Source organism: Podarcis vaucheri, assembly GCF_965113315.1.
Source record: "Podarcis vaucheri genome assembly, chromosome: 8".
In the NCBI taxonomy this organism is placed as follows: domain Eukaryota; kingdom Metazoa; phylum Chordata; class Lepidosauria; order Squamata; family Lacertidae; genus Podarcis; species Podarcis vaucheri.
The window spans coordinates 80539952-80567069 of NC_138766.1; the positions used below are offsets into that span (position 1 = coordinate 80539952).

Consider the following 27118-nt stretch of genomic DNA (forward strand, 5'->3'; position numbering starts at 1 on the left):
TAAAGTATGTGTGACTTTAAAGAGCAGTTGTTAAACTACTGTTGTACCAAATTTGGCTTTGTTTGGACTTTTTTTGACCATAGGAACGCATTAATTGAATTTTAATGCATTCCTATGGGAAACTGTGCATCGCAAGACGAAAAATTCGCTAGCCGAAAAAACTCGCAGAACGAATTAATTTTGTCTTGCGAGGCACCACTGTATACGTATTTTAGCCAAGATGCTTTCCCTAAAATATGTTTCTATTTTCGCTAATATTTGCTTTTCTGTGCACATTTGACCTGGTATATGCCTTCAGCGCGGGTGGCGCTGTGGTCTAAACCACTGAGCCTCCTGGGCCTGCCGATCAGGTGGTCGGCGGTTCGAATCCCTGCGACGGGGTGAGCTCCCTTTGCTCGGTCCCTGCTCCTGCCAACCTAACAGTTCGAAAGCACGCCAAAAAAGGTGTAAGTATATAAATAGGTACCACTCCAGCGGGAAGATAAACAGTGTTTCTGTGCGCTGCTCTGGTTTCTGTGTTTCTTTGCGCCAGAAGCGGCTTAGTCATGCTGGCCACATGACCCGGAAAAACTGTCTGCTGACAAACGCCAGCTCCCTTGGCCTGTAAAGTGAGATGAGTGCCACAACCCCAGAGTCGTTCGTTGTCAGGGGTCCTTTTACCTTTAATGCATTTTTGAACACGCTACTTGGTGGTGAACTGCACTGCAAAACTCAGGGACGTGCGAATTTTAAAGGACGCTTGTGTTTTGGTTCCTTCATTGTTTAGAAAAGTTAAGGGTTTAAACACAAATGGAATTGAAATCATCCTAGATATTGCACACTTCAGCTGCTTACTCCCACTGGATGATGTCTTGGGTTGTTACGTATCAGAGTGAGCAGCTGAGTGACAGGAGATCAAACAGGGCGTCCTTTGCTGTTCATACTGGTGGGATGGAGTCCAAGGGCCCTCTGCTCTCAGCTCAGAAGAAAGCAACAAACATGCACAAGAAACCAAGCAGTTGTGGACTCTGGCCAGCTAGTTGCCTGCCCCTAGGATAGCGGAAACACACCTGTGCCATTTATTCCAATTAGTCCACTCTGAGCACGACTAAGGATGCCCCCAGCATGTCAGTATTTTGTGTGACGGGTTCGAGGTCTGTTAAATTCTGAGGTGGTGAAAGCCATTCTCCTTCCCTCACCCCAAAAGTCAAAGGAATTCATTCCTCTTTTCTGGATTTATTTATTGTTTTGTACAGAAACAGAGACTTCCAATTCTGATGAAAAAAGCTACGTGTCAGAAGCTCCGATGCTGTGAAAAAGGATTAACTGACGTGGTGAGAACTTGCCAAAAATGGGGGGAGGACCCATGCGTTTTCCAGAAATGGCTGAAGCTCCAGCCAAGAAAATACTACAGCAGTAAAAGTCTCTGATGTAAAGGCCAAGAGGCAGATTTACTGTGCTCTCAGGCCTAAATCACTAATCACCACTAATTCTGATGAGAGACTAACACATTTGTTTTGGAAATCCAGTTGGGGTTGCAGGCTTAGAAAGAAAGATGTGTTTCCCATGAAAAGCACGACTAAAACACTTGCACATTAGAGCGAGTAGAATGAAAGGAGTATCTAGTTTAGCCAAGAAATGGGAGACTCCGGCTATCTTTGTCATCAGATGCTCAGGCACACACACAAAAACAGGCAGCTAAAATTTCTTTCTGGATTTACTTGTGTGTTGGTGAATGGCTGTGGGCTCAGAACCGCAATACCTCAAGGGCCAACTCTCCTCGTATGAACCAACCCAGTTCCTGCAATCATAATCTGAGACCTTCTTCATGTGCCTCTTCCATGAGAAGTCTGGAGGGTGGCAACCCGAGAACGGGCCTTTTCTGCAATGGCTCCCTACTTGTGGAATGCACTACCCAGGGATGTACGCCTGGTGCCTTCATTGTAAACATTTAGGCACCAGGCAAAAACATTCCTCTTCAACCAGGCTTTGGGCTGATTCGACATCCAATACCCTTTTAAATGTGTTGTGGGAGCAGGGATTTTTGGTTTGTTGTTCTTAATTTTATTATGAATACTTTCGTTTTATGTTGTGAACTGCCCTGAGATGAAGGGCAGTATACAAATTTAATAAATATAATACCACAAACCAGCCTGTGGACCTGAAACCAGCCCAGAGGCAACTGCTGGCTTGCCCTGTGCATCATTCCAATAGTTAAGAGGACTCATTTATGATCAGCTGAATGCTTCAGAGCAGCCTTCTGTAAGACAAAAGGGTTACAGCAAACGCAAGAGATCCATGATCGGAATTCTTGAAGTTTTAATATAATAGGTGTGTGGAAACAGAGTAGAATTGGGGCAGCGCCAGTGAGAAACTGGAACGTTTCCATTGGGCCTCTTTCTCTGTTTACGACCCCTGCCCCAACCCTATTTGAACAGCTAGAGAAAGAGTGACAATTGCCTTTATAGTGTTTTTGCCCTGCTTTGGAGATTGGCGAGAGAAGCCATTTAATTAAGAGTGGCTTAGGGCGAAGGGTTAACCCTCCTCTTGAGATTGAGAAACTGAAACCGACAGATTCATCTTTCTTCCAGCCTTAAGTTGGTCACATTTTTGCATCATTTTTGCAAATGTTTTGAGAAAAGGTTCTCACAAAAATGAACACTGACATTTTAGTGTTCATTTCTCCTAATGCACCATTTTTATATATGCCATTTACCTCCTAACATGTACATTCCCGAAAACAAGTTTCCCCAATATAACACAGTTCTGTTTGCTATTTTCAGCAATATTTGCTACCTGGCGTCTTAACTGTGCCAAAAGTTATTCTACCACCCTTTTATAGTGTGGTGTTTTAACGCTTTCCCTTTTCTTGTAATTTTGCATTCTTGTAAGTCACTCTGGGGACCTTTGGAAGGGCACCATATAGAATCAACTGTGTACAGAACTGGCAAATCACACCGCACCACTCCAAGAAATGGAGTCAGCTCACACATTCAAGTTTCTGCAACCAAGTTAACATAATTGCACACATGAACTCACTCCCTCGATTTGTAGGATCAAGTAAGCCGTTCTGGAAAAGGTCCTGACCAGCAACACAGTTTTATTTGTAAACATTTATGTTACATATTCCAATAATTTAATCAAATACCAGGTTTTTGTACAGTTCACTGTATACTATTGACTATGTTGGACTGGGAACAAAGCAACCGGGTTGCTTTTAGGGCTGCCGGACTCCCACACTTTTAAAACCTTCAAAATAGTATCAGAAACACTGGAGGAAAAGAAGTACAATGAATTATAAGTGCACTGTGGAAATAAAGAATTCAAACTGCTGGGAAGTTGGGAGGGGACGGAATGGAGAAGATTAACATATATACATAGAAAAAAAAGGGATAATCCCAGCGAAACTGCCTTGAAAAAGCCTCCCAAGGCAAGTCCAGTTAAAAATACTATTTATGGATGTCTCATTTATTCCCAGATTCAAGCAGCAAAATACATCTTAGTCATGAAGCACACATAGATGAATAATGAAATGTTAAGGCCTAAAACATCGCAAACTTGATTTTTGACAAGGAAAAAGCTGGTGGAGGAAAAAAAATATTAAAGGATTAAGCTCGACATATTAAAAAATAATCTTTTTTGGTTGCATAAAGTTGTCGTCTTTGTTCACAGTACATATAAGTAATTCAGATATGTCCTTACTGCCCCACCCCACTCAAACCACCCATGGCACATAGCCATTACGGACACTTTTTAACAACCACCCGCATACCCAATTTAAGATTCACCTTTCAGGATTCTTATGCAGGCTGTGATGGCATCAGCAGCAAAGGCATCGCCACCGAGTTTTCCATCTTGGGCTTAAAGCCGTCTAGCCAGGCCAGCATCCAAGATGGCGGCACTCACGCCACTAGCTTTAGGTGAGGTTTCAAGGTTATAGTTGCACGGAAAAGAGGAGAGGGGTCAAATGATGCTTGGTGCTGGGGAACAAAATAGGCAAGTTTATTCAAGTTGACCCTTAGGGGGATTTCAGCTCATCTCTTAGAACAGTAGAGATAAGGCTCCAGAATGCTTGGGATTTCCAGATGAGCCTTGACCCAGCATGCCATTCCACATTATAGTTTACACAAAACAGAACACTATCAGCGTTACAAAGCTATGCTACGGCATCGTTTTCATTAAGGCCTCCTTGCTCCACTAATTAGAACTTTCATTCCAAGTTTAAACACTATGTGATGTGGGGGATCCCTGGATCTCCTAGCGCTTTGCTCTTTTTAAAACTAGCTGCTGGGTTGGAACTGCCCAAATTTTCATCACAACAGTGGCAGTCATGGTAGAGGTGTTTAATCTTCACACGCTCCAAACTACTGATCTAAAAATGGCCCTGAAGCTACTTTTTTTTTGCTTGCTGGGGGGCAACTGAGACTTGGAAAATGGCATAGGTGAGTTAACCACCCAACTACTGCTCTCTCACCATATTTGGAGGCCCCAGTGGCTGCTTTAAAGTAAAAGCAAAAATAAAATAAAATAAAATAAAAAGGTGTTAGTAGATCCAACCAATGGATCTCTTGCATCATGTGAAGATTTAACAGCTGGGAGGTGGTACCCAAAACAGTTCCTCTTAGGATAGTTCCTAGGGGTGGGAGAGAAACTTATTTCTGTCCTCCTTGCATTTCCATGGGGGGGTTGGAATGTTGTAGCTGCAATACACATGTCGTTTCTTTGGAACAGATCAGCTTTGAAGATTGCCAACTGATTTACTGATTTCTGCTCTTGTGGCTTCCAATGGTAGCTTGATATGCTAGCATTAGCAGGCAAAGAGATGCTTCTGCTGCGGAAGTCTTCAGCCTGCTGATTCCGCATATCAAGCGGCTGTCATATGCAAGGCAGGAGAAAGTCAGGCTCCTGTCGTTCTGTTTTGATCGGTCATTTGACAGCCCTAGAGATCACCCATCCCAAACCCACCTTTCCTTCTGTTAGAAGGCGAGAAAAACAGCCACTGCTCTATTTCCAGTATGATGGCTGAGCTGAAACTTAAAAAAAAAAAAAGTCAATGAGGTACTCATGTGCACGTTGAATTACTTCATCAAGCGATGCTGTGCGTTGCATGCAGCCTCAGAGTCCCATTTCCCACCCCCCACTGTTGCAGGTTCAGGAAAGGCAGAAAAAAAGTGAGAGATGGCTAAAAAACCTTACTGTCTGTGCAGATTCTTATTCATTCCCACTTTTCAAATGAAAGGGAAACCTTCACTTCCAGAAATATTGTGTAAAAATAATAATAAGGGGAAATGGCTGGTGGGGGTGGGGAGGAGGAGATTCAATTTCCAACCATAAGAATGCAAGGTCATTTTTCTACATCCCCCCCCCCCCAGTTTCAAAATATGCCCAATAAATTCTTTGCCATTGCTCCGTATTTTTTTAAGAAAAGGAAAAGAAGGAGGAGAGGAGCCTGCTAAATACTGCAATCTGTTTATGAATGTGACTTAGTTGTTTTCTGGGTTCTTGGTCCCCAAAACATCCCTGCTGATGTGCATTAAAAAAACAACAGTCCCAGAACTGCTATTCCAATAAAGTAAATAACTAACCACCTTTCCCCTGCAAAGCCCTGATATCAAACATTTTGGACCACAATGATTTTTATATCAAAGGTTCTTATTCTTAACTTTTCACAGCTGTCCCCCCCCTTTTCAACATTTCACAGCTGTTGAGAAGACCCTGAAACTAGAAGAACCACAGGACAGTTTTTGTATGAACTACGCGAATCTAACTGTTACACAACACTGCATACATTTCTCTTGCCTTCCGAGGAAGGGAACCTTGATAAAATCTAGAAAGGATTGAAATGAAATCTCCAATTAACATTATTTCCATGATGAAACACCTGCCACCCCCCAGGTATGGCCACAATCCACTGAAAAGTTTTCCTGCAGAAGCCCAACTGAGCAAGTGAGAGTTGCAAAAGAGCGTTTCCTGTGCTGGGCCTGTTATGGGGCGTGGGAAACTTCCCAGTAGATTGTGCCCAATTTCTTCCAGTGAGAGACCAGGCTTGCTTACAGTTACAGCTCTGTTAGTTTTTGTCTATTCCTACGCGGAAGAGGAGATGCTCAGTGTGAGCCTGGCCTGATTCTGGGCATTCAATTCCTTTCTCCAGTAACCATGTCAGTCCTCAGAGGGAAGACCCCACTGGTTATAAGAAATGCAGCTTCCGCAGCATGGATCAGATGCTACGCAGTGCAAATATTTCGTGGGTTTCACCCAGTGTTCTCTATAGCAGATCAACCATTCTGTGTCGCCGCCTGCTTAGAACCTATTCACACAAACACGTTCCCCTGTAAGGCGTGCTCGAAACTTTATGGGAAGTCACCGCCACGTGCAGATTCGGCCTTGGGGCAGCAGTGGCAAGTCAAGACACCGAATTCCAGACATGGCAGTGGATTCACACATCTGGCTTGTTATGGGATGAAAGCCATCACAGGTCGAGATTCTCTCAAATAGCTTTGGACCAAAGGAGATAAGAGCAAAAGGCTCTCAATTCCTGCCTTCACCCTTCCGGTTTACTGTGCCAACAAAGGAAGCTGGAGAAAATAAAGTGTATTATCAACAAGAACTTCTACGTACAGACAGCACCACATTTAACACTGGTGTAATCCCATCAAACTGCAAGGTTCCACCAAGGACAAAAAAAATATTAGTTCCATCTCTCTAAGTTTTCCTATGACGCTTCTGTAGGTGTTTTTCAGATTAAAAATCATTTACAAAGCATCAGCAGCAGACTGAAGTGACTACCTCCTAACTATCCTTCTTAATCAGGTAGTTAATAGCTAATTATTAAGTACGTCAGCGGTAGAACCCTGCCGTCCCCCTCTCTCCCATCAGTCACTGATACTTTTGTTAAACTATTTTAATACAACTTGTGCCTTTCTAATGCCAAAAGCCATTAACAGTTGTGTGTTAATACGATAAAAAAAAAGCAAGTTTAAGGTCTGCACCACAAACGTATAAAATTACCATTATCTACTGTGACAGTATAGAAATTCAAACATCAGAAAGCCTACGAAGGGTGCTTTCAGTTATAAAAGAAAGATCGATTGTCTTGAGATAAAAAGAGAGGCAGGCTGACAACTAAGAAGCTTTTTGTTGCAGCATGACATGCAGTAATGAACAGGTAGGCGAGAGAGGATGCATCTCCCCCAGGTTAAAAGTGCAGCACTACACACTTTAATAACACTATCATTGCAGAGGTCATGCTGTGGGTAGCATTACGCTTCCGGGGAGGTTGGCACTGTAAGTCGAATGCAGTTGGTTACCCGGAAGGAAAAGGCAAAATGTGAACCACGCCAGGGCGAACCCCTCGAGCTATTTCAGGTGTTCGGGTGGCACAGTTGCAATAAGGACAGAGGAAGGAGAGCGCCCGTTCCACTCTGACAATGTACCGTCCTTGAACATCAGGTTCTTGGCTGGAAGGGGAACGCCTGCGTCGGCAGAGGATGGGTGGGAAAGTAAACTTGAAGTGGAAGAGGAGGAAGAGGAGAAACTGGCTTCTGAAAGTAATTCCATAGTTGAAATGCTTTCCTGAGGAGGGAAAGAGGGAAACGTGCTTCAGTAGGATTACCGGTTGGCATTCGTTCTTGCCAAACAAGTGACTCACAGTCCCAAATTCTCGACTGGCTACTGCATAATATTATTCCTATTATTCCCCACCCATGTGACTGGGTTGCCCTAGTCCAGGGATCAGCAAACTTTTTCAGCAGGGGGCTGGTCCACTGTCCCTCAGACCTTGTGGGGGGCCAGACTATATTTTTTTTGGGGGGGGAATGAACAAACTCCTATGCCCCACAAATAACCCAGAGATGCAGTTTAAATAAAAGGACACATTGCACTCATGTGAAAACACACTGATTCCTGGACCATCCGTGGGCCGGATTTAGAATGTGATTGGGCCGGATCTGGCCCCCAGGCCTTAGTTTGCCTACCCATGCCCTAGCCACTCTGGGCAGCTTACAACATATATAAAAACATGATAAAACATTAAACATTTCCCTATATGCCTTCAGATGTCCTTGACAACAGGAGGTGCCAGTGCCAGGGGGTCCTTTAGCAATTTTGACTCCTGATGAGTAGAGGCAGGGGTCTTGCTAGTATTCACAAACCTAGTAAGCCTTGGTTGGCTTCTCTTTTATTAACCAAACAGCTTCCTCTTTAATGGCCAAAGGACCCAGGACAATTCCCATCCTTTCCTTTTTCCTTTTTCCTTTCTCCATTCTCTTATCCCCTTGCCAAATTTCTAGGAGGTAGTGGAGCTGTGACGCTTGGCACATGCCCAGAGGCTTTTGGTGTCAGAAAGGGCTTCTTAAAGCCTAGGATCCTGCAACTACTATGTCACCACTGCTATGTCAAGTAGAGATTAAGGCCCTTTAGAGAAACCAGGCTAGCAGGCAGGACAGACAGAGGTAGCAGAGGAGGCGCTATGTGGATGCAAGTCTGTCAGAAAAGAGGTTTGATAACACCAGTGGTCCTGGTGGCCTTCAGGTTGAGAAAACGTGCAACTAGGTACAAAGTCATGAAACAAACCCACAACATTGTCCAGGGAGGTATGGAGAATAAAGCTACAGAACCAGACAGATGTTTTTCCTTGTCTCATTCAGCAAGCACCCTTTAGCATTACATCAGTTAAAAAGAACATCGAGAAATGCAAGTTTGCAATGTGTTTACGTCAAAAAGGAACTTCTATGTAAATATTAATGCATATGCAATTTTTAAACAATATATATTTACCTGGAATGAATGAACAAAGCTAAGGACCTGTAGAGAAAGTTTTCTACTGGAATGTAACAGTTTTTGAAGGCTGTCAAAAGATTAGAAAACATATACAATGTCAAACAAGTAGTCCATGGGAACCATGTGCATGTTGAACACTTAACTGCTTCATTTCTACCTCTGCTGAAAGATCTGCAGGCAAACAGTTTAGGTCCCAGCAACTCCTCACCTCTCTCTGCTACACAGTCCGTGGCTTGCGATTTTCCGGCAGACTTTCCGGTTTAACTCGGAGCTGAAGAGTGGAATTCCAAAGCACAATTCCAGGGGGACCCACTCCTGCTCTGTTGTGGGAACTGAACAGATACAGAGATGAGGCAATGTGGAATTTGGATTGCAGCTTATTTGCCCCAGCCAGCACTATCTTCCCAGTAACAAATTAAACCCTTATTATTTTACTTTTTAAAAAGGATTACCTTCGGGACTTTGCTTAGCTGCCGAATCCATGGGTGGCTCTTCAATGACCATTTCAAATGATTCCGTGCTCCCATTTACATCCGAGCCAAGTGCCAGCTCTGGCTCGCCTTAGAGCAAAAAACAACACACAAGCCATTTAAGCTATATTCATGAGCAACAGCTGTTATGATCCAGCAGCTCTAGATGGAACACAGCGCTGCACAAGCTCACACACCAGGAATTCACCTTCCCTCCTCCCACCTGCGCCTTCAAAATCTGCTCTGGAGGGTCCCTCAAGTCTGCTTTGTTCCCATTTACATCCGAGCAGACAGTATGGCTCAGTTATGCCCTGTGCATTCACATCCCTTCTCTATTACGAACATTCTTGGCATTATCTGGTATCTGGCCATGCGCAGGATGCTTCCTTTTAGCATAACCCTTGAAGGTGTGGGATTCACAATATTATGATGGTGGTTTGGGAAAAAAAGGAATTAAATTTACAGCAAGTAATGTATTAAGAGAAAATCTGATGAAAATGTACAGATGGTACTTAACACCAGTGAAGTTAGCAAAAACGTATCATACTCATATCATATCATATCATATCAGACCATACTGTCTGCTCGGATGTAAATGGGAACAAAGCAGACTTGAGGGACCCTCCAGAGCAGATTTTGAAGGCGCAGGTGGGAGGAGGGAAGGTGAATTCCTGGTGTGTGAAGGTCCTGTGTGAGTGCCTGGAGGCGGTTGGAGGATGGATGGCGGCTAATGGATTGAAGTTGAATCCTGACAAGACAGAAGTACTGTTTTTGGGGGACAGGAGGCGGGCTGGTGTGGAGGACTCCCTGGTCCTGAATAGGGTAACTGTGCCCCTGAAGGACCAGGTGCGTAGCCTGGGAGTCATTTTGGACTCACAGCTGTCCATGGAGGCGCAGGTCAATTCTGTATCCAGGGCAGCTGTCTACCAACTCCACCTGGTACGCAGGCTGAGACCCTACCTGCCCGCGGACTGTCTGGCCAGAGTGGTGCATGCTCTAGTTATCTCCCGCTTGGACTACTGCAATGCGCTCTACGTGGGGCTACCTTTGAAGGTGACTCGGAAACTACAGCTAATCCAGAATGCGGCAGCTAGACTGGTGACTGGGGGCGGCCGCCGAGACCACATAACACCGGTCTTGAAAGACCTACATTGGCTCCCAGTACGTTTCCGAGCACAATTCAAAGTGCTGGTGTTGACCTTTAAAGCCCTAAACGGCTTCGGCCCAGTATACCTGAAGGAGCGTCTCCACCCCCATCGTTCTGCCCGGACACTGAGGTCCAGCGCCGAGGGCCTTCTGGCGGTTCCCTCATTACGAGAAGCGAAGCTACAGGGAACCAGGCAGAGGGCCTTTTCGGTGGTGGCGCCCGCCCTGTGGAATGCCCTCCCATTGGATGTCAAGGTGATGGACAACTACCTGACATTCAGAAGACATCTTAAGGCGGCCCTATTCAGGGAAGCTTTTAATGTATGATATTTTAGTGTTTTTTGGTTTCTGTGGAAGCCGCCCAGAGTGGCTGGGGAAACCCAGCCAGATGGGCGGGGTACAAATAATAAATTATTATTATTATTATTATTATTATAAATAATGGAAATGTAAGGAAAAAGAAGGAACCTTTTACCACATGTGGTGGACGTGCCCCAAGGTAAAAGACTTCTGGGGAAGGATTTATAACGAATTGAAAAAAGTGTTGAAAAACACATTTACTAAGAAACCAGAACCCTTTTTACTTGGTATAGTGGGGGGTGAAATCCCCAAAAAGGATGTTACTTTTTTTCTGTATGCCACAACAGCTGCAAGAATATTACTAGCGAAGAACTGGAAGAAACAAGATCTACCAACTATCGAAGAATGGCAGATGAAGATGATGGACTATATGGAACTTGCGGAACTGACTGGGAGACTCCGAGACCAGAGAGAAGAGACGGTGGAAGAAGATTGGAAGAAGTTTAAAGAATATTTGAAAAAAAAAGTTAATATTTAAATCTTAGAATAGCTTTGGAAGTGGATATAAACTGTAGGCTTAGAAGTAGAAGATAGTGTATTTTAAAATAGTATTATTTGTAAGTGATAACATGTGAAGATTTTTATGGTAAAAGTAAGCTTGATAAAAAAATGGTTAAAAATTAAGATATATGTAAACTGCTAAAGATGAGGTAAAATGAAAATAAGATGGGGGGGACTTGTATTTTTTGTTTTTCTGTTTGTGTTGTTTAGTTGTGTTATAAAATGAATAAAAAATTTTGGGAAAATAAAAGGTGTGGGATTCAGGAATCCACCCCCTTAGCTCCAAGCTTCCTAGCGGATGCTCAGTATGGCTTGCTTCCCTCCCACCACCTTTCATTCACTGCACACAAGGAACTCAGCATAGATCCAAATGCTGGAAGCCTCATGTCTGACAACCAAGGTATACTGCCGACCAACCTTTTCCATCAGAAGCATCACTCAGCTTTCTGTGCACATGGTGGCTGAAAGGGTTCAACATGGTTACGTAGCCGCAGAAGTGCTGCAAATCCATCTTTTCCCTTAATATCCTCAACGCTTTGTGAACACCCATGTTGAGACGAGAAAAATCTGAACACAAACAAAGGGGAAAAACACGTCAAATGGCAATTTTACTAAGCGAAAAGAAAAGAAGAAAAAAGGTTGCATCACTGCAGCCACCAGTTTTAAAAAGATTAGAGATTGCAGTGGCAAAGAAATCTAGCAAAACAGCAAGTCCCGCCTCCCTTTACTTCCCCACAAAGAAAGACAATGCAGAACAGTTCAAGGCAGTGGGAATGGGGAAGCAAGCTTTTGGAATCATTGTTAATTGACAACAATGATCAGTGGCTTTTATGTCTGCATCATGTTTTATTGGGGGGGGGGCAGGCTGGGAAAGTGTATTATCAGTTACATTATTCCTAACCAAAATATCATTCAAAAGGTAGTGATTAAATTCTCACAGCAACATACAAGTCTGATACCCACTAAGCCAAAAGCAAAGTGGAGGACTATAGCTTTGTGGCAGAGAAGCATGCTTTGCGTGCATGTGTTTCGCAGGTTCAATCCCCAGCGTCTTCAGCCAGCAGGCGATGGGAAATGCCTGAAATCCTGGACAGAAACTTGCCAATTTCCCCCTTTCCTTGTTACCCTTTAGTTTCACCTTGTTACTGTGAGCAGTAACCGTGAGCAGGATTCAATCACGCACAAATTGTCTCTGAGCGGCGAATGCCAGTACAAGAAAACATGAGTTACCTCCTTGCAGTTCTGTTTCATCAAAAGGAAATGGCATATGGACAGTTTCCCCCATACCACGCATACCATGTCCCTAAACACCAAAGTGAGAGTTAAGGCACAAAATCCATGTCAGCGTGACAATCTCCAGCTTTTCAAAGGCGCCAACCCTCATTGATCACGGGGAATTACTGCCAGAGAACCAAGAACCTAAGGTGTCATGATCCACACCCCATCTCCATTAATACTAAATTCTGCAGAATTAACAGAATGGAAACTCTCTGTTGTCGCTTGATAAGAGTTTAGTTAGTAAGATCAAGGTTCCTTTAATAGTAAGGACAAAATCCCAGTATGGTTTCAAGATAGGATACTTTTTCTTGAGAAATGCGATCAAGAATTGGGAGTCAGGGGAAGGTGAAGGGGATAAGATAGGTGATGGAATCCAACATCATCTGGGAGGTTACCAGGCTGGCTAAGTCTGGTCTAAAAAAATCATCTGAGCCACAGGCCATCACAATATAGTCTGCTCTCATATTCCAAGAGTTAATTACAAGCACCTCAAATAAGAAACTGCATTAAATTAGCCATCTTCCAGCCACCATTGGACATCTGTATATTATGCAAACTAGCTTTAATTCTCACTCCTTTTCTGCCACATCCTCCGCAACTCTCTGGTCCAGCAGAAATATCAGAAGTTTCATATTTATACAAGTTGTTCCTTACCTGAATCAGAACAGCAGAATGGGTTAAAGCATCATTCAGCATGGTGAGCACATTGGAAGTTGGGACGACTCCTGGGTCATGCCCCCAAGATGTTATTAGTAAGCGGTCATAGCCCTAGGGAGTAGAAGTGAAAATACAGCTGTCAGATTAAGACTGAAAGGTCTATAGAGCTGCAGCAAGAGCAAAGTCCTCCACTGCCTGCATCCATCTGGCTTTGCTTTTCAAGCTCTCTTTTCAGCCTGAATTAAGGGGTTTAGTTTTTCTGCTGGTAGGAAAAAAAGAAATATCCCAAATCTTATTTGTGCAAGTTGAATTGTTTCAAAAATCTGAAAAGTAATGCAATCATCCTATTTGTACTGATTTATTGGCACACATGCTTTTCAATTAATTTAGAGACAATTTGTTATCTACATGTCTGTATTACCTATTAACACCAGAACCTGTGGCCCCCTAGATGCTGTTGGGAGTCTCATGCTCTGCTGACTGAGCCATCTCAGCTCTCTAGAGCAGGCATAGGCAAACTCGGCCCTCCAGATGTTTTGGGACTACAACTCCCACCACCCCCGACCACTGGTCCTGTTAGCTAGGGATGATGGGAGTTGTAGTCCCAAAACATCTGGAGGGCCGAGTTTGCCTATGCCTGCTCTAGAGCTATTTATACAAAACACTGATCTGAACCCAAAGTTGAACATGACCAAAGGCCTATACCCCAGAATTAAGATCGCCCACATTTCCAGCGAAACAGCTTACCTTGCTGAAACCAGCAATATCAAAAGCAACACGCTGGCCAGAAACAATTACAATGTGAAAAACTTTATAGGAATAATGAAAACATCAAAACTAACAAACTGAAGTCTCTGAAAGTCCTTGAATGAATCACGGTGCCAGATTTTACCCGGCGGAGAACAAGCTGTGAAGCTTTGTATACTCAGCAAATGTCCAATTCTGATGTCCAACTCTGAACTTTGAATTCTTCATCAGCCAATTAGTTCAACACTCGCAAAGTAGAAAGATATGTAATTTCTTCATTAACCAATCTTTTTTCAAATAGATATAATATACATGAGAATGAAAAATACTCTGGAACAGTGCTTATGTGATTATTCCTATAATGTTTTTCACATTGTAATTGTTTCTGACCATCATGTTGCTTTTGATATTGCTGGCTCATATTTTGCAACACAGGGGTTTTTCTGTTTACCTTGCTGAAACCAGCAGTTTCAGGTGTTATATGCAAAGGCCAAAGGAGCAACAACTCCAGAATCAATACCAATACAGAAGACTCTCATTCCCTCCAAATACGTAATGCTTACCTGAAATATATCTGGAAGTTTTCGGAGTCTTGTTCCTTTAGATAACAACAGGGACGGAGGCCCTTGTCCAGTAATATGATAAATGTAGAGCTTGAACCATACGGAGCTGACTTCTGGAATAGCTGGTCCAATATGCTAGGGAAAGATGAAAAAGGCACCCACTGAAGCAAGAATAAGACGAACGTTGCTGTTATAAACTTGATTTGCAGTAACAGGGCTTCTTCTATAACAGCAACTGCAGTTTCACTCCTGACTAATATTAAGAAGCAGAAAAGCATTTGGGAAGGCATGTTGGTGACTCCTCTCCAGAGGGGCTTCCCTGCCAGCAGAAACCAGCAGCACTGGGCAGAACTGGATGGAGACCTCTGCTGCATCCAAACCCCTTGCAGCATGGCAGAGCCACGGTTTGGGTGTAAAGCTCGCAGTATCTTTTCTTTTTTAGAAAAGACTTTTAAGCACTTCCTACAGACTCATTGGGGACATGGGTGGCACTGTGGGTTAAACCACAGGGCCTAGGACTTGCCGATCAGAAGGTCAGCGGTTCGAATCCCCGCGACGGGGTGAGCTTTCAGGTCATGTGGCCAGCATGACTAAGCCGCTTCTGGCGAACCAGAGCAGCGCACGGAAACGCCGTTTACCTTCCCGCCTGGAGTGGTACCTATTTATCTACTTGCACTTCGAGGTGCTTTCGAACTGCTAGGTTGGCAGGAGCAGGGACCGAGCAACGGGAGCTCACCCCGTCGCGGGGATTCGAACCGCTGACCTTCTGATCGGCAAGTCCTAGGCTCTGTGGTTTAACCCACGGTGCCACCCGCGTCCCGAGTTAGATGGATCAGTGGTCTGAATGGGTAGAAGGAAACGTCTGACGTTCTCTTCCCCTTGCACCACCTTTGCTGCTCAAAGATCTGCCATGCAGCGCTTGGGGACTCTCTGAAGCAGTAATGAATGTTAGTGCATGGTGGTGCAAGGGGAAGAGGAGTCCGGCAAAAATAAAATAAAATGCTGTTCCAGCCCTGTGCTCTGGGGAGTGGGGGGAGAGAGACTCTGCCAGACCCCAGACCCCTCTGCAAACAGAAGGGGCTGTCTTCCAGCTGTGGAGGGTTAGTTGGATAAAGCCATGCAAAAGCAATAAAGTCAACTTTTTGGAAGAAAAGCAGAAGCACAGATAAAGAGTGCATGCACACTGCTGACCAAAAGCATTCCGTAAATACTAAAAGCAAAGCGTCACACAGGAAGTAACCCTCCCATTTCATTTCTGGGGAGATTTCCTCTCTTACCTGGGGTGTGCAGCTACTGATGGGTCGGATTTCGTTGGTGAGAGGGGCCATGGAGACCAGCAGCGTGTAGTTTTTGTTCAAAACTCTGCTGCAGGTAGCAGGGTCCAAGCCAAGCAAACTTTCGCAGCGCAGCAAATCCAGAGGGAAACCTACATCAACGATGTCAAAGACACTTGGAATACAGATAGAGAACAAACATGTACAACTGAAAGGGGTACAGGAAGGGGGGAGGAAAAATACAGATTTAGACGGGTCTCTTCTCTCTTCCTGGATAAAATCTCAACACAACAACTTAAAGATGCTATCAGCTAGGGAGGGGTAGGTAAGATGGTGCCCTCCAATTGCTGTCAGATTACAACTCCTATCACTCCTAGCCAGCATGGCCAGGAATGATGGAAACTGGAGTCCATAAGCAAACGGAAGGCACTACCCCATGGTAAATCAGCTTTGATGCATATCAGCAGCCAGAAGAAAAGTTACATGTCAAAAGGAAATAACCATTAAACCAAAGAGTTATTTCATGCATACCAAGTGGGATTTTTTATTTATTTGCTTTGCCCTTCTTTGAATAGCAGGGTCTCCTTCCACAACTGCTTTTGAACTGCCCCTCTGCTCTGAAGGGGTTCTGACTACGGGGGACCAAGGAGACTGCCGTTCAATAAATATAAATACAGGCTCTCCATGGGTATGTGATTCTCTATATCTGAATTTCTTGAACCGCTGTTCACTTACTGGGCAGTTCTTTGGATACCAACCATGGATACATTTCAGGAAAGGGCAACCAAGAATGATCAAGGGGCTAGAGTGGCTCCTCTATGTGGAAAGGTTATAACACTTGGGGATTTTGTTTTTTTTAAAAAAAGAAAAAAGGTGGAAATGATAGAGGCGCATAAAATTATTCACTGTGTGAAGAAACTGGGAGAAAACTCTCTCTCTCTCTCTCTCTCACACACACACACACACACACACACACACACACACACACACACACAGTTAGAACCTGGGGTCATAGAATCATAGAACAGTAGAGTTCTGAGGATTGTCCAACCCCCTGAAATCCAGGAAAATGCAGCTGTCCCATACAGGGATTGAACCTGCAACCTTCGTGTTATCAGCACCACACTCAGTGAAGCTGAACATAGAAGAAAAAGAAGTAGAAGAAGAGTTTGGATTTGATATCCTGTTTTATCACTACCCTAAGGAGTCTCAAAGTGGCTAACATTCTCCTTTCCCTTCCTCCCCCACAACAAACACTCTGTGAGGTGAGTGGGGCTGAGAGACTTCAGAGAAGTGTGACTGGCCCAAGGTCACCCAGCAGCTGCATGTGGAGGAGCGGAGACGCGAACCCGGGTCCCCAGATTACGAGTCTACTGCTCTTAACCACTACACCGCACTGGCTCTATAGGGAGATTAAAGGCAGGCAAATGCATCTATACTTCTTCACTCAGTGAGTTGTTAAACTATGGAATTTGCTGCCACAAGATGCAGGGATGGCCACCAGCTTGGACAGATTTAAAACAGAATTAGCCAAATTAGGAACCAGGAAATCAGGCCATTGGACCAACATTGTCTACAATGCTGGGCACCTTCTACAATGCTGTGCACCTTCTGCATGCAAAGCAGATGGTCTACTGCTTAGCAATGGCTGTTCTCCAAACTCAAGAAGTTTTAGGCTTTCAGTGGCAACTAGCCACAATCGCTATGTTCCGCCTCCACTATGGGAGGTAGGGTGCCTCTGAATACCAGCAGCTGAGAAAGGGCACTGCTTCGCTCATGGCCTGATTTTGGGCTTCCCATAGGCATCTGGCTGGCTGCAGAGAGAACAGGATGCTGGACTAAATTGGCCTTTGGTCTGTTCGAGCTCCTATATATTCGGTGAAGGAAATTTTATTCTATACTATTCTTTTCTCAGGCTCAAACTAGCATATACCGTATTTTTCGCCCCATAGGGCGCACCTAGTTTTTTTTTGGGGGGGGGATAAAGAAAAAAAATTATTTCCCCCCCAGGCGCTTGGGAAGCCCGAGCTTCCCCCGACCCCAGCCTCCAGAACAGGCTGCTATCCACAAGCCTAGGGAGCCCGGCGGGAACTCCCGCGGGGCTCCCAAGGCTTGCAGATAGCTGCCCGAAGCCCGGGGTGTGCAGCGCTGCGCTCCCCGGGTTTCAGGCTGCAGGCTGCTGTGTGCAAGCCTAGGGAGCCCTGCGGGAACTCCCTCGGGCTCCCTAGGCTTGCGGATAGCTTCCTGAAGCCTGGAGAGCGAGAGGGGTTGGTGTGCACCGACCCCTCTCGCTCTCCTGGCTTCAGCGAAAGCCTGCATTCGCCCCATTGGATGCACACACAATTCCCCTTCATATTTGGAGGGGGGAAAGTGCGTCCTATAGGGCGAAAAATACGGTAAATGCTGGTCACAAGAAATCCCATTTTGAATAGGACATATGGATTTACAGCACTACATTCCTTAAAAAGGTAAAGGGACCCCTGACCATTAGGTCCAGTCGTGGCCGACTCTGGGGTTGCAGCGCTCATCTCGCTTTATTGGCTGAGGGAGCCGGCGTACAGCTTCCGGGTCATGTGGCCAGCATGACTAAGCTGCTTCTGGTGAACCAGAGCAGCACACGGAAATGCCATTTACCTTCCTGCTGGAGCGGGGACCGAGCAATGGGAGCTCACTCCGTCTTGGGGATTCGAACCGCCAACCTTCTGATCGGCAAGCCCAAGAGGCTCTGTGGTTTAACCTACAGCACCTCCCGCGTCCCTACTACATTCCTTAGCCTTTGCCAATTTTAAACCATAGTACCCAATTCAAGAACACTATACAACATGATTTAGGAAATGTAAAGCATACTCAAGTCTAAAAAGATGAATGTCTTTTAAGTTTCTCCAGGAGGCATAAACCAACTGTGCAAGGTCAACTTCAAAAGTAAACCAACCGCATAAGCAGCTGGAAGCTACATAAATAGTATTCATCCCCCAAAACGAGCTGTAGATACTGTGACAAGTGAAGGCTTATTTAAGCAATTCATTATCTTAAGAGTATTAGTTCATGTCCTGTTCCCCCAACCCTCTCAAATGATCAAAAGACACTTTACCCACTGATAAGAGTGAATTGGTAGTGAAGAGTCCTCCACAATAACTGGGGTTCCTGCTCTGTATCTTTTTTATTCTATGTATACTTTTAAATGCTGTTGCCTGGGAATCTGACAGTTTTTGATAGGACTCAACTGGATCTAGGTGACTGCACACACTGCTGAATGTTTTAAAGGGGTAAAAAAACTGACAGAGCAAGATAAATTCTTTCCCCATTAAAACAAAATTAACTTGAGAGATGTACAAACACACACACTATGTTTGTTCAGCCCTGCAGGAAAATGATGGTCACCGGGATTTATTAAGTCCGGAGGGGGCTGAGTGCTTATAGCTAAAGTGAATTACAGCTGCTGCATTCTCCCAAAATAACATGGCTCTGATTGGAAATCCCAAAAAATCCCAACGGTGGAAGAATGGCAGATGAAGATGTTGGACTTTTTGGAGCTAGCCGACCTGACTAGAAGAATCTGTGACCAGAAAGAAGAGGAATATCAAGAAGATTGGAAGAAATTCAAGGACTATTTAACTAAATATTGTAATATAAATAATTAGAAGTCACTTGAAAGTACCAAACAGGTCTAGGATTAAAATACAACTCAATTGTAAGTAAGTTGGATTTAGAACAGTAAGAAAAGAGAAGAAGATAGTTAATGGTTGGAAACAATTTTAATTGAAGAATGATATTGGAGAGCTGTTATATGCAGAAACAATGAAATTCAGAAGGGAGGGATTCGAGGAAGTCAATTAACAATGTAAGATAAATTGGGTTTTTCAAGTGATATGTGGTTTTTTTTTTGTTTTTCTTTTTTAGTATTGCAGTGTGTTTTCTCTTGTGTGTTTTCTTTTCTTTTTTCTATGTTATATTTGTTATAATTGTGAAAAAATTAATGAATAAATAAAAATATAACATGGCTCTGGCCAAAAAGATGGTGCAGGGCTGGTTCAAGATATTGTATCGCCCATGCAGTTAAAAGTGCATGAATTTTGCGATTTCTATCCCTGAGCAGCGTGCAATGACCTACAGATTACATGGGATATATATTGTCTCAAGTGACTTTCTGAGTTACTGGTGCATCTGGACCAAGAAAGAGAGGGAAATAGGGAGAAGGGAGAAAGTTGGAAGTTGCAAGGTGGAAAGAAAAGGGTCCAAAAGATGCTATTTGTGCTCGCTGAATGTAACAGGGAAGAGGAAGGTTGCTATCATCTGATGGTGGGAATGAAAAAGAAATAAAGCACTTTTTCTTTCTTCCTCATGTGACTGCTATAACCAACATCTGGGATCTACTCTTAAACTTTAATGCAAACACTATGTGCTTAGAACATTGATGCATAAATTAATGCACTCATTGGACAATGCTTTCCAATATGTTTACCTGCAAACACTAGAACTTGCGTAGGTTTATAAATAAGTCAGGTTGACTTTGTTTAATGAGATGACTTCTCAGTCACCTAGATTCTTAACTGGCCTTATACAGAGTACATTTCTGACTACAGGGTCTATTGCAACGATAATAGCATGCCAAGATTGATGTTTAGCAGCCTAAAACAGCTAACAATGGACAATGGGACCTCTGTTCCCAAAGGGGTACATGTTTGGAGCACGTTTTCAAAGCTGGTGAAAGTGTGTCATTAGAGTAAAAAGTACAGAACATGTAAAATAAAAGCATGTCTTCACTGTACCATTATTGGGTTGTTCAGGCTGTGTAACTTGAGCCACTAGGTCCTTATTGTGCCTCAGAAACAGTATAGTGTTTCGCAGGGTAAGTGCGTGATCAAAGTATCTTTGTGCTTCGCCCTCTCCTGTGCTTTGAACCTAAATAAGGGAAGAAAAAAAGTACTTTGCATGAGCTGTTTGTGCAAATACTATTGACATAGAAAATTGAATTAAGATATGACAAAACATTCCTAACTCAACATTTATGACCGTGCAGCTGCTCTGATCCTCAAAAGAAAAGAAAAAATATTTACATGTCAGATGAATAAATGTGATTATACTTTCTAGTACTTGTGTGTTAACTTCACTATTAAAAAAAAGGAAACTATGAATATAGTATTTTCAATAGCTTTGGTAAACTATCTGTAGGTCAGTTTTCGGTACATCATTATGTGTAGCTATACATTTGATGGAGGGACACAGGTGGCGCCGTGGGTTAAACCACAGAGCCTAGGACTTGCCGATCAGAAGGTCGGTGGTTCGAATCCCCACGACGGGGTGAGCTCCTGTTGCTCGGTCCCTGCTCCTGCCAACCTAGCAGTTCGAAAGCACATCAAAGTGCAAGTAGATAAATAGGTACCAGTCCGGCAGGAAGTAAATGGCATTTCTGTGCACAGCTCTGGTTTGCCAGAAGCGGCTTAGTCATGCTGGCCACATGACCCGGAAACTGTACGCCGGCTCCCTCGGCCAATAAAGCGAGATGAGCGCCGAAACCCCAGAGTCGGTCATGACTGGACCTAATGGTCAGGGGTCCCTTTACCTTTATACATTTGATACCCTATACAGAGTTTAAATAAATGATATGTGCAGGCCATAGCAGAAGGAAAACACCATTTGACAATGTAATCATACAAAGGGTAATGACTGAAGCTTCTTATCTATATTTCTTCAGTTTGAATGATCAGATGAGCCGCAATTACTAAAAGCAAGAGGGTGGGAGGGAAGCAACGTTTTATGGGAGACTGCTCAGCAATGGGCTGCATCCAGCCCCTTAAGCGACTTATGTGGCTCCAGGCGAATTGACCAAGTTCGAACTTTCGCTCGTAAGAAAAAGGCGCTTCCAACATATAAGTTATTTTGAAGGTTAATGTTAAATTTCTCTTTCAAATCTGAATGCATTTGTGCTGTAACTGTGAAGCCTTTAATAAACAGAACGCCAGAAGCAGTTTAGTCATGCTGCCCACATGACCTGGAAAGCTGTCTGTGGGCAAATGCTGGCTCCCTCGGCCTGAAAGCGAGAGGAGCGCCACACCCCATAGTCGCCTTGGACTGGACCCAACTGTCCAGGGGTCCTTTACCTTTTTACCAAAGCCTTTAATGCAAGATAGTACCAACTTAACTATATATAGCCTGACTGCTCATGCAAAGGTTGTCTTGACTACCACCCTCCTTTAACAATAATAAACCAACTATTATTTACCTTTTCAAGTTCTACAAGGAAACTGTCCAGAGACTCATCTGACAACTTCCCAACTTCAAACATGGTGACTGCATGACTTTTCAAATTCTGCAAGGAAGGTAAAATTGCATAACCTTGAGTTCCGAATTATTATGAATCTATCCAGTATTCAATAAGCGTTCACAATGAAGATGTAGGAATACAGACTACACACCCCTTGCGTTCCCTTCCTGCAAGTCAGGACTCTTTTTTATTATTATTATTTAAAAAATGACTATAGTTATCATTTTGACAAAGAATTTATCTAAAAACTTGTTTTTTAAAAAAGTTTTTATCAAAAAAACTAAAGGAAAATTTTAAAGAGTTTTAGCAGTTAGATATTGAGAAGCTAAGAAACTTACCGGTGAGAGATTCCCCATCATTAAAAAGGCAGTGAGTGTTGAATCAAACAGGAAGGCTATGCGCTTCGTGTGCCCACTGGACAGACTCAAGCTGCTCACACTGGCAGTATCAGCTAAGGAAGCAAACACACACAAGAGATTTGCCATCTTAAATAGTTTTGACAACAGTGCAACATCATGCTTCGTACATCATGCTAAGACTGTGGTTGCGCCTCACCTCTCCACTCCTTTAGCTGATGTGATGAGATGAGGTAAGCCATGGTTTTGCTTAGCATGCCCTCCAAACTCAGGCCGGCAGTTCAGCTCTCCTGGGCAAACCATGAGTTGTAAGCAGATAACCAAACTTGATTAAAGCCCATGGTTAGCTTGAAGAGTGCTGATCCACAAACCCAGGTTTGGATGAAACACTAAGCTTAGCTCAGCAGCAAAATGACCAAGGAAGAACAAAGCCAGCCCTCATCTTATCCTCAGGAGATCAGGCCACTGTGTCTGTCATTGAGTCTGCCCTCCTCTTGAACCTTTGACACCTTGGCTTGCCCAGGGTCACTTGACGTCATCAGCTGACCTTCTCTTATTTAGCAGCGGGCTTGTGCTACATCTGCCAGTGTTCCACCTCCAGCGACATCAGAACCGTCTGAGAAAAGTCTGAAGTGGTGCAATCCCCCTGGGTGCTATTGGCTAAACTGCTGCGATGTCACAGAGAGGCTTGCTAACTTAATGTCAGGCAACCGACTACTTATGAATGGAAAAAAACCTCACCATCTCAAACTGAAGACCCGTTAACAACTCTGGCGACATTCAAACGGTACAGGGATTTTATTTATGCCGTGGGCTTTTGATGACATCATGCTGGGGCAGGTCACCTTTGATACCCCAGAACGGTTCACCAAAAACATCTGAACAATGTTTGAAGCTTATGCACATAGCTAGGATATTTCCCTTCTGCAAAGCTTTAACCTACAAACGCACATCTTTTAACAGTGGAATAAAGCCGTACACCTCAAAATGATAAAAAGGTATCTCTATAAAAATCATCTACACCCTCATTGGTTCTTTTCCAAGCCAGCTTAGTGGCGCTTCCTTTCTTGCATGTGAGACAGGGGGAATTCTCCCCACTTACGGATTTCCCTGCCTGCAGGGACAAGCCAAGTGGAAGTGGAGCCTTAAAGATTCTTCACATGCAGAGCAAGCTGCTTTTTCAAGCAAATGTTTTAACGTGTAGCCTAGCTCTAGCCCACGATTGCCACAGTATGCCACAGTAGTGAATGACAGGCACTGACCTATACAGAACATAAAAAGGAATGCACTGCAACGCACACAAAATTATTAGATCGGCAACCACTTGCTCTATGGCTCACCTGGATCATCTTGGCTGTTTGTGTCGGTATCTGTAGCAGATGACCCCGCCTCTTGCACAGGACTCCTGCTTTCTGAGCTCTCCCAGGACAGCAGCATCTTCTGTGGATCCAAAGTAGTTCTAAGAATGGGAACAAGGGTAATAAGAAGAGACCTGGTGGCTCAGACCAACAGCCTATCTAGTCCAGCTTCTCGTTTCCCTCAGAAGCCCGACCAGAAGCACCAGCAGAACATGAGTCCGTAAGTAAGAACATCCCTCTCTCAAGCCCTGTGACCCTGGGAAGAAGCACTATTGGGAAGCAGGTTGTGGCCAGGGAAGTCCCCAGAATCTGAGCAAAGATAAAATGGTTCAAGTCACGGATCTCAGGCTTTATATTCCAGCTTTAATCAGTGAGGCTGTAAATTAATGTCACATGATTGTTTTATTAAGCTATTTTGACAAGGACTGGTGGCTTTTAGCTAATAATAAGCAAAGCTATTGAAAGGTTAAGGGCCACTAAATTCAATTGTATTTATTCCCAGTTGTGTATGTGCACACGGTTGTCCTGACTTTGTTAAATAGTACAACTCACAAGACACACCAATATTGAGGTCCTAACAATATGCACATCTATTGGGCACCACAAGGCTCAAGCAACAATGTGCTCTCCTAAACCCTAATTCCCAGCATGTTCGCAACTCCTGTCCCAGCGACATCTACGTTGGCTTTGTCATGTCTACAGAATGGAAGATGGCAGTATCCCCAAGGATGTGCTCTTTGGGAAGCTGGCTTCAGGCCTGTTGGCAGAACACATACTTACTTCAGCCTGTTTATTGATGGGACATTCCGCCATGATGCATGAAGATTGTCCAGATTTATTACTTGGCCCTTTTTGTGGGCAAAACCTAACCGGCAATACATGGAGACAGCATTCTAAAGTGAAGACAACATTTGCAAATCAGCACTTTGCATTCTTGTTTCACAATTTCAAAAGAGATAAAACATGTGTGCAATGAAGGGTTGCCCCACCTCCACACACACACGCTTTAAGGAGCAACACAGGAGGCTTACCTTCACTAATGACAGATCTATCTCCAGGACATTTGCAAGCTGAAAGGATAGAAGGGAAAAGGTTACTGGTAATTCTCAAAAATCAAATCCAATGCGTTCATCTGCAGAACCTTCTGCCACCTGCACAAGTGAGACATATGAGTGCTAAGCTTTAGGTACAGGTCCCAAGGAGTTAGCCAAGACATAATCCCTATCCCCCCTTATGTGGAGAGTGCGCATGAAGTTAATTTAGCATGTCTTTTAGCATGAAGCAGGGCACAGAGAAATGTTGAAACAATGACTTACCTCGGCCACGTTTGTGTGTTCATCTATTGAAACAAATATCTTGTACAACAAGGTTTCAAAATAGTCACCCTGCACTCTGTTCATAACAAAACCTTCAAGTGGGGGAACTGAAAAGAGAAGCCATGTTTAAGGTTGCGATTCAAGGATATAATTTAGTTGTCTAAAAAGGGGTCCGGCCCTATCTTTGCTTATCAGCATTAAAATGTTTATTCCTGCATCTCTCTCTCAAAGGAATCTGACCTAGAGAACAGAGACTCACACCAAGCTAATGAGATACTTTGATCTTTCAAATTACATTTTACAAAACAGGAATTTTATGGTCCCGTACATCTGTGGTCTAAACCACAGAGCCTAGGGCTTGCTGATCTGAAGGTCGGCAGTTCGAATCCCCGTGACAGGGTGAACTCCCGTTGCTCAGCCCCTGCTCCTGCCAACCTAGCAGTTCGAAAGCACGTAAAGTGCAAGTAGATAGAGAGGTACCACTCCGGCGGGAAGGTAAACAGCATTTCTGTGTGCTGCTCTGGTTCGCCAGAAGCAGCTTAGTTATGCTGGCCATATGACCTGGAAGCTGTCTGCAGACAAACGGTGGCTCCCTCGGCCAGTAAAGCAAAATGAGCGCCGCAACCCTAGAGTCGTCCGTGACTGGACTTAACGGCCGTCTCTTTACCTTTACATCTACTAGACGTGTCACACTTTAAATCCCTTTTAACCACCAAGGTCTACATCTGAGGTACCTACAAAAGTGCTGCCATTCAATCTTATTTTGCATTTTTGCTGTGACAAAACAAATAGAAATTTGTACTTTTAACCATCACAACCCTCATTTTACACATAGTTCCATTTTAATCCACACTCCAACTCCTCCTTTGTCACAACTTTGCTATTCAATCCACTCCTGAACATGTAGCACCCTTTATGGATCTTTGTTCTGAAAGCAGCGAGTCCACACTTACCTGCTATACAACTGTCATCCGATATTGGTACATCAAGGTAAATAAAGCCTTTATTATATAAGCCTACAGAAAGAAAAACAATGTCACTATACAAAAAACACAAAAACCCCATCAAACTTAACATTATACCATTACGCATAGAGAGCACTATAGAAGCTAAGCATGTGCCACAAAACTGCATGAGGAGCACTCATGACATGTGTTATACAGGTAACTCGCAATTTATGTGCATTTAACTAACATGATCGCAGCTTTGCAAGGGTGGGAGGAAGTAAAAAATGTTCAGGGCTCGAGAGAAGTTACACAGGTCAGGATTCAGGCAACTTATGAAACTACTCCCAATTCCACATGACAAAACTGCTTTTGAAATTTTGTGATACAGCATAGCATAGTTCTAGTAACAAAAAGCAAAAATTTCACTGCTTTAGTGTGAATCCCTTGCAAAAGTTGCTTGGATTCTAGCCACTGTCGGAAGTATAACCTCAGGCATATCTTATTACTCTTCTGTTTAACAAAACAAAGCAAAACTCACTGTGAACTATATTGTAATCCAGAGATCCAGCAAGCTGAGGACCTGAATCGATGATCTTATCGATAGCAGATTTTTCAGAGGTAGTGCAAATCTAGAGAGAAAAGTACATATTAAATCACACATTTGGAGTAACTGACAGGGCTTCATTATTCCATGCAGCTTTCAAACTTCGAAAAGTTTGACAATGATGAAGTACAACAACTACACAGAGAGCTTGTTTGGTAGGTTAATCAAGCGGCAATTAAGTACCAGAATAAACTTTTTGATAGATGACCCAGCCCTGAAAAATATCAGAGAGCTAGAATTCAGGGTTAGCCAATGTCTGGAAGCTGGAGGAGGACTGACAAAAATGAAATACTTCTTCTGTAATACATAATTATGGTATTCACTCCCATGTGATGTGGTTACAGCTTCTAACTTAGGTTGCTTTTAAAAATTCATATACTATGGATCTATAAATGGTCTTCAGCCATGAGAACTAAACAGAACCATCATATTAGTCGCCAGACAAGCACTGTTTGCTTGACAGTGATGTAGGTTTGCACCTGCAGGCAGCTGTTAAAATGGAATTATGTGTCATTTTCC

The 27118-nt window shown here is 43.7% G+C and overlaps 1 protein-coding gene across 1 annotated transcript in view; it reads right to left on the bottom strand.

Moving 5' to 3' along the window:
• Positions 1–3059: 3059 nt before the first annotated feature.
• The window catches only part of FAM91A1 (family with sequence similarity 91 member A1), a 36194-nt gene continuing 12135 nt past the window's right edge, over positions 3060–27118 (bottom strand). The window contains exons 7-24 of the mRNA XM_082235572.1: positions 26534–26624; positions 26002–26064; positions 25049–25155; positions 24764–24802; positions 24513–24625; positions 23715–23833; positions 22357–22469; positions 21977–22063; positions 20523–20655; positions 15757–15905; positions 14480–14614; positions 13167–13280; positions 12465–12537; positions 11652–11801; positions 9210–9317; positions 8966–9089; positions 8755–8824; positions 3060–7551 (exon numbers count right to left, since the gene is read on the bottom strand). Of these exons, the coding sequence (XP_082091698.1) occupies positions 7336–7551; positions 8755–8824; positions 8966–9089; positions 9210–9317; positions 11652–11801; positions 12465–12537; positions 13167–13280; positions 14480–14614; positions 15757–15905; positions 20523–20655; positions 21977–22063; positions 22357–22469; positions 23715–23833; positions 24513–24625; positions 24764–24802; positions 25049–25155; positions 26002–26064; positions 26534–26624 (2004 nt within the window). The 3' untranslated portion in view covers positions 3060–7335. The remainder of the gene's footprint in view (positions 7552–8754; positions 8825–8965; positions 9090–9209; positions 9318–11651; positions 11802–12464; positions 12538–13166; positions 13281–14479; positions 14615–15756; positions 15906–20522; positions 20656–21976; positions 22064–22356; positions 22470–23714; positions 23834–24512; positions 24626–24763; positions 24803–25048; positions 25156–26001; positions 26065–26533; positions 26625–27118) is intronic.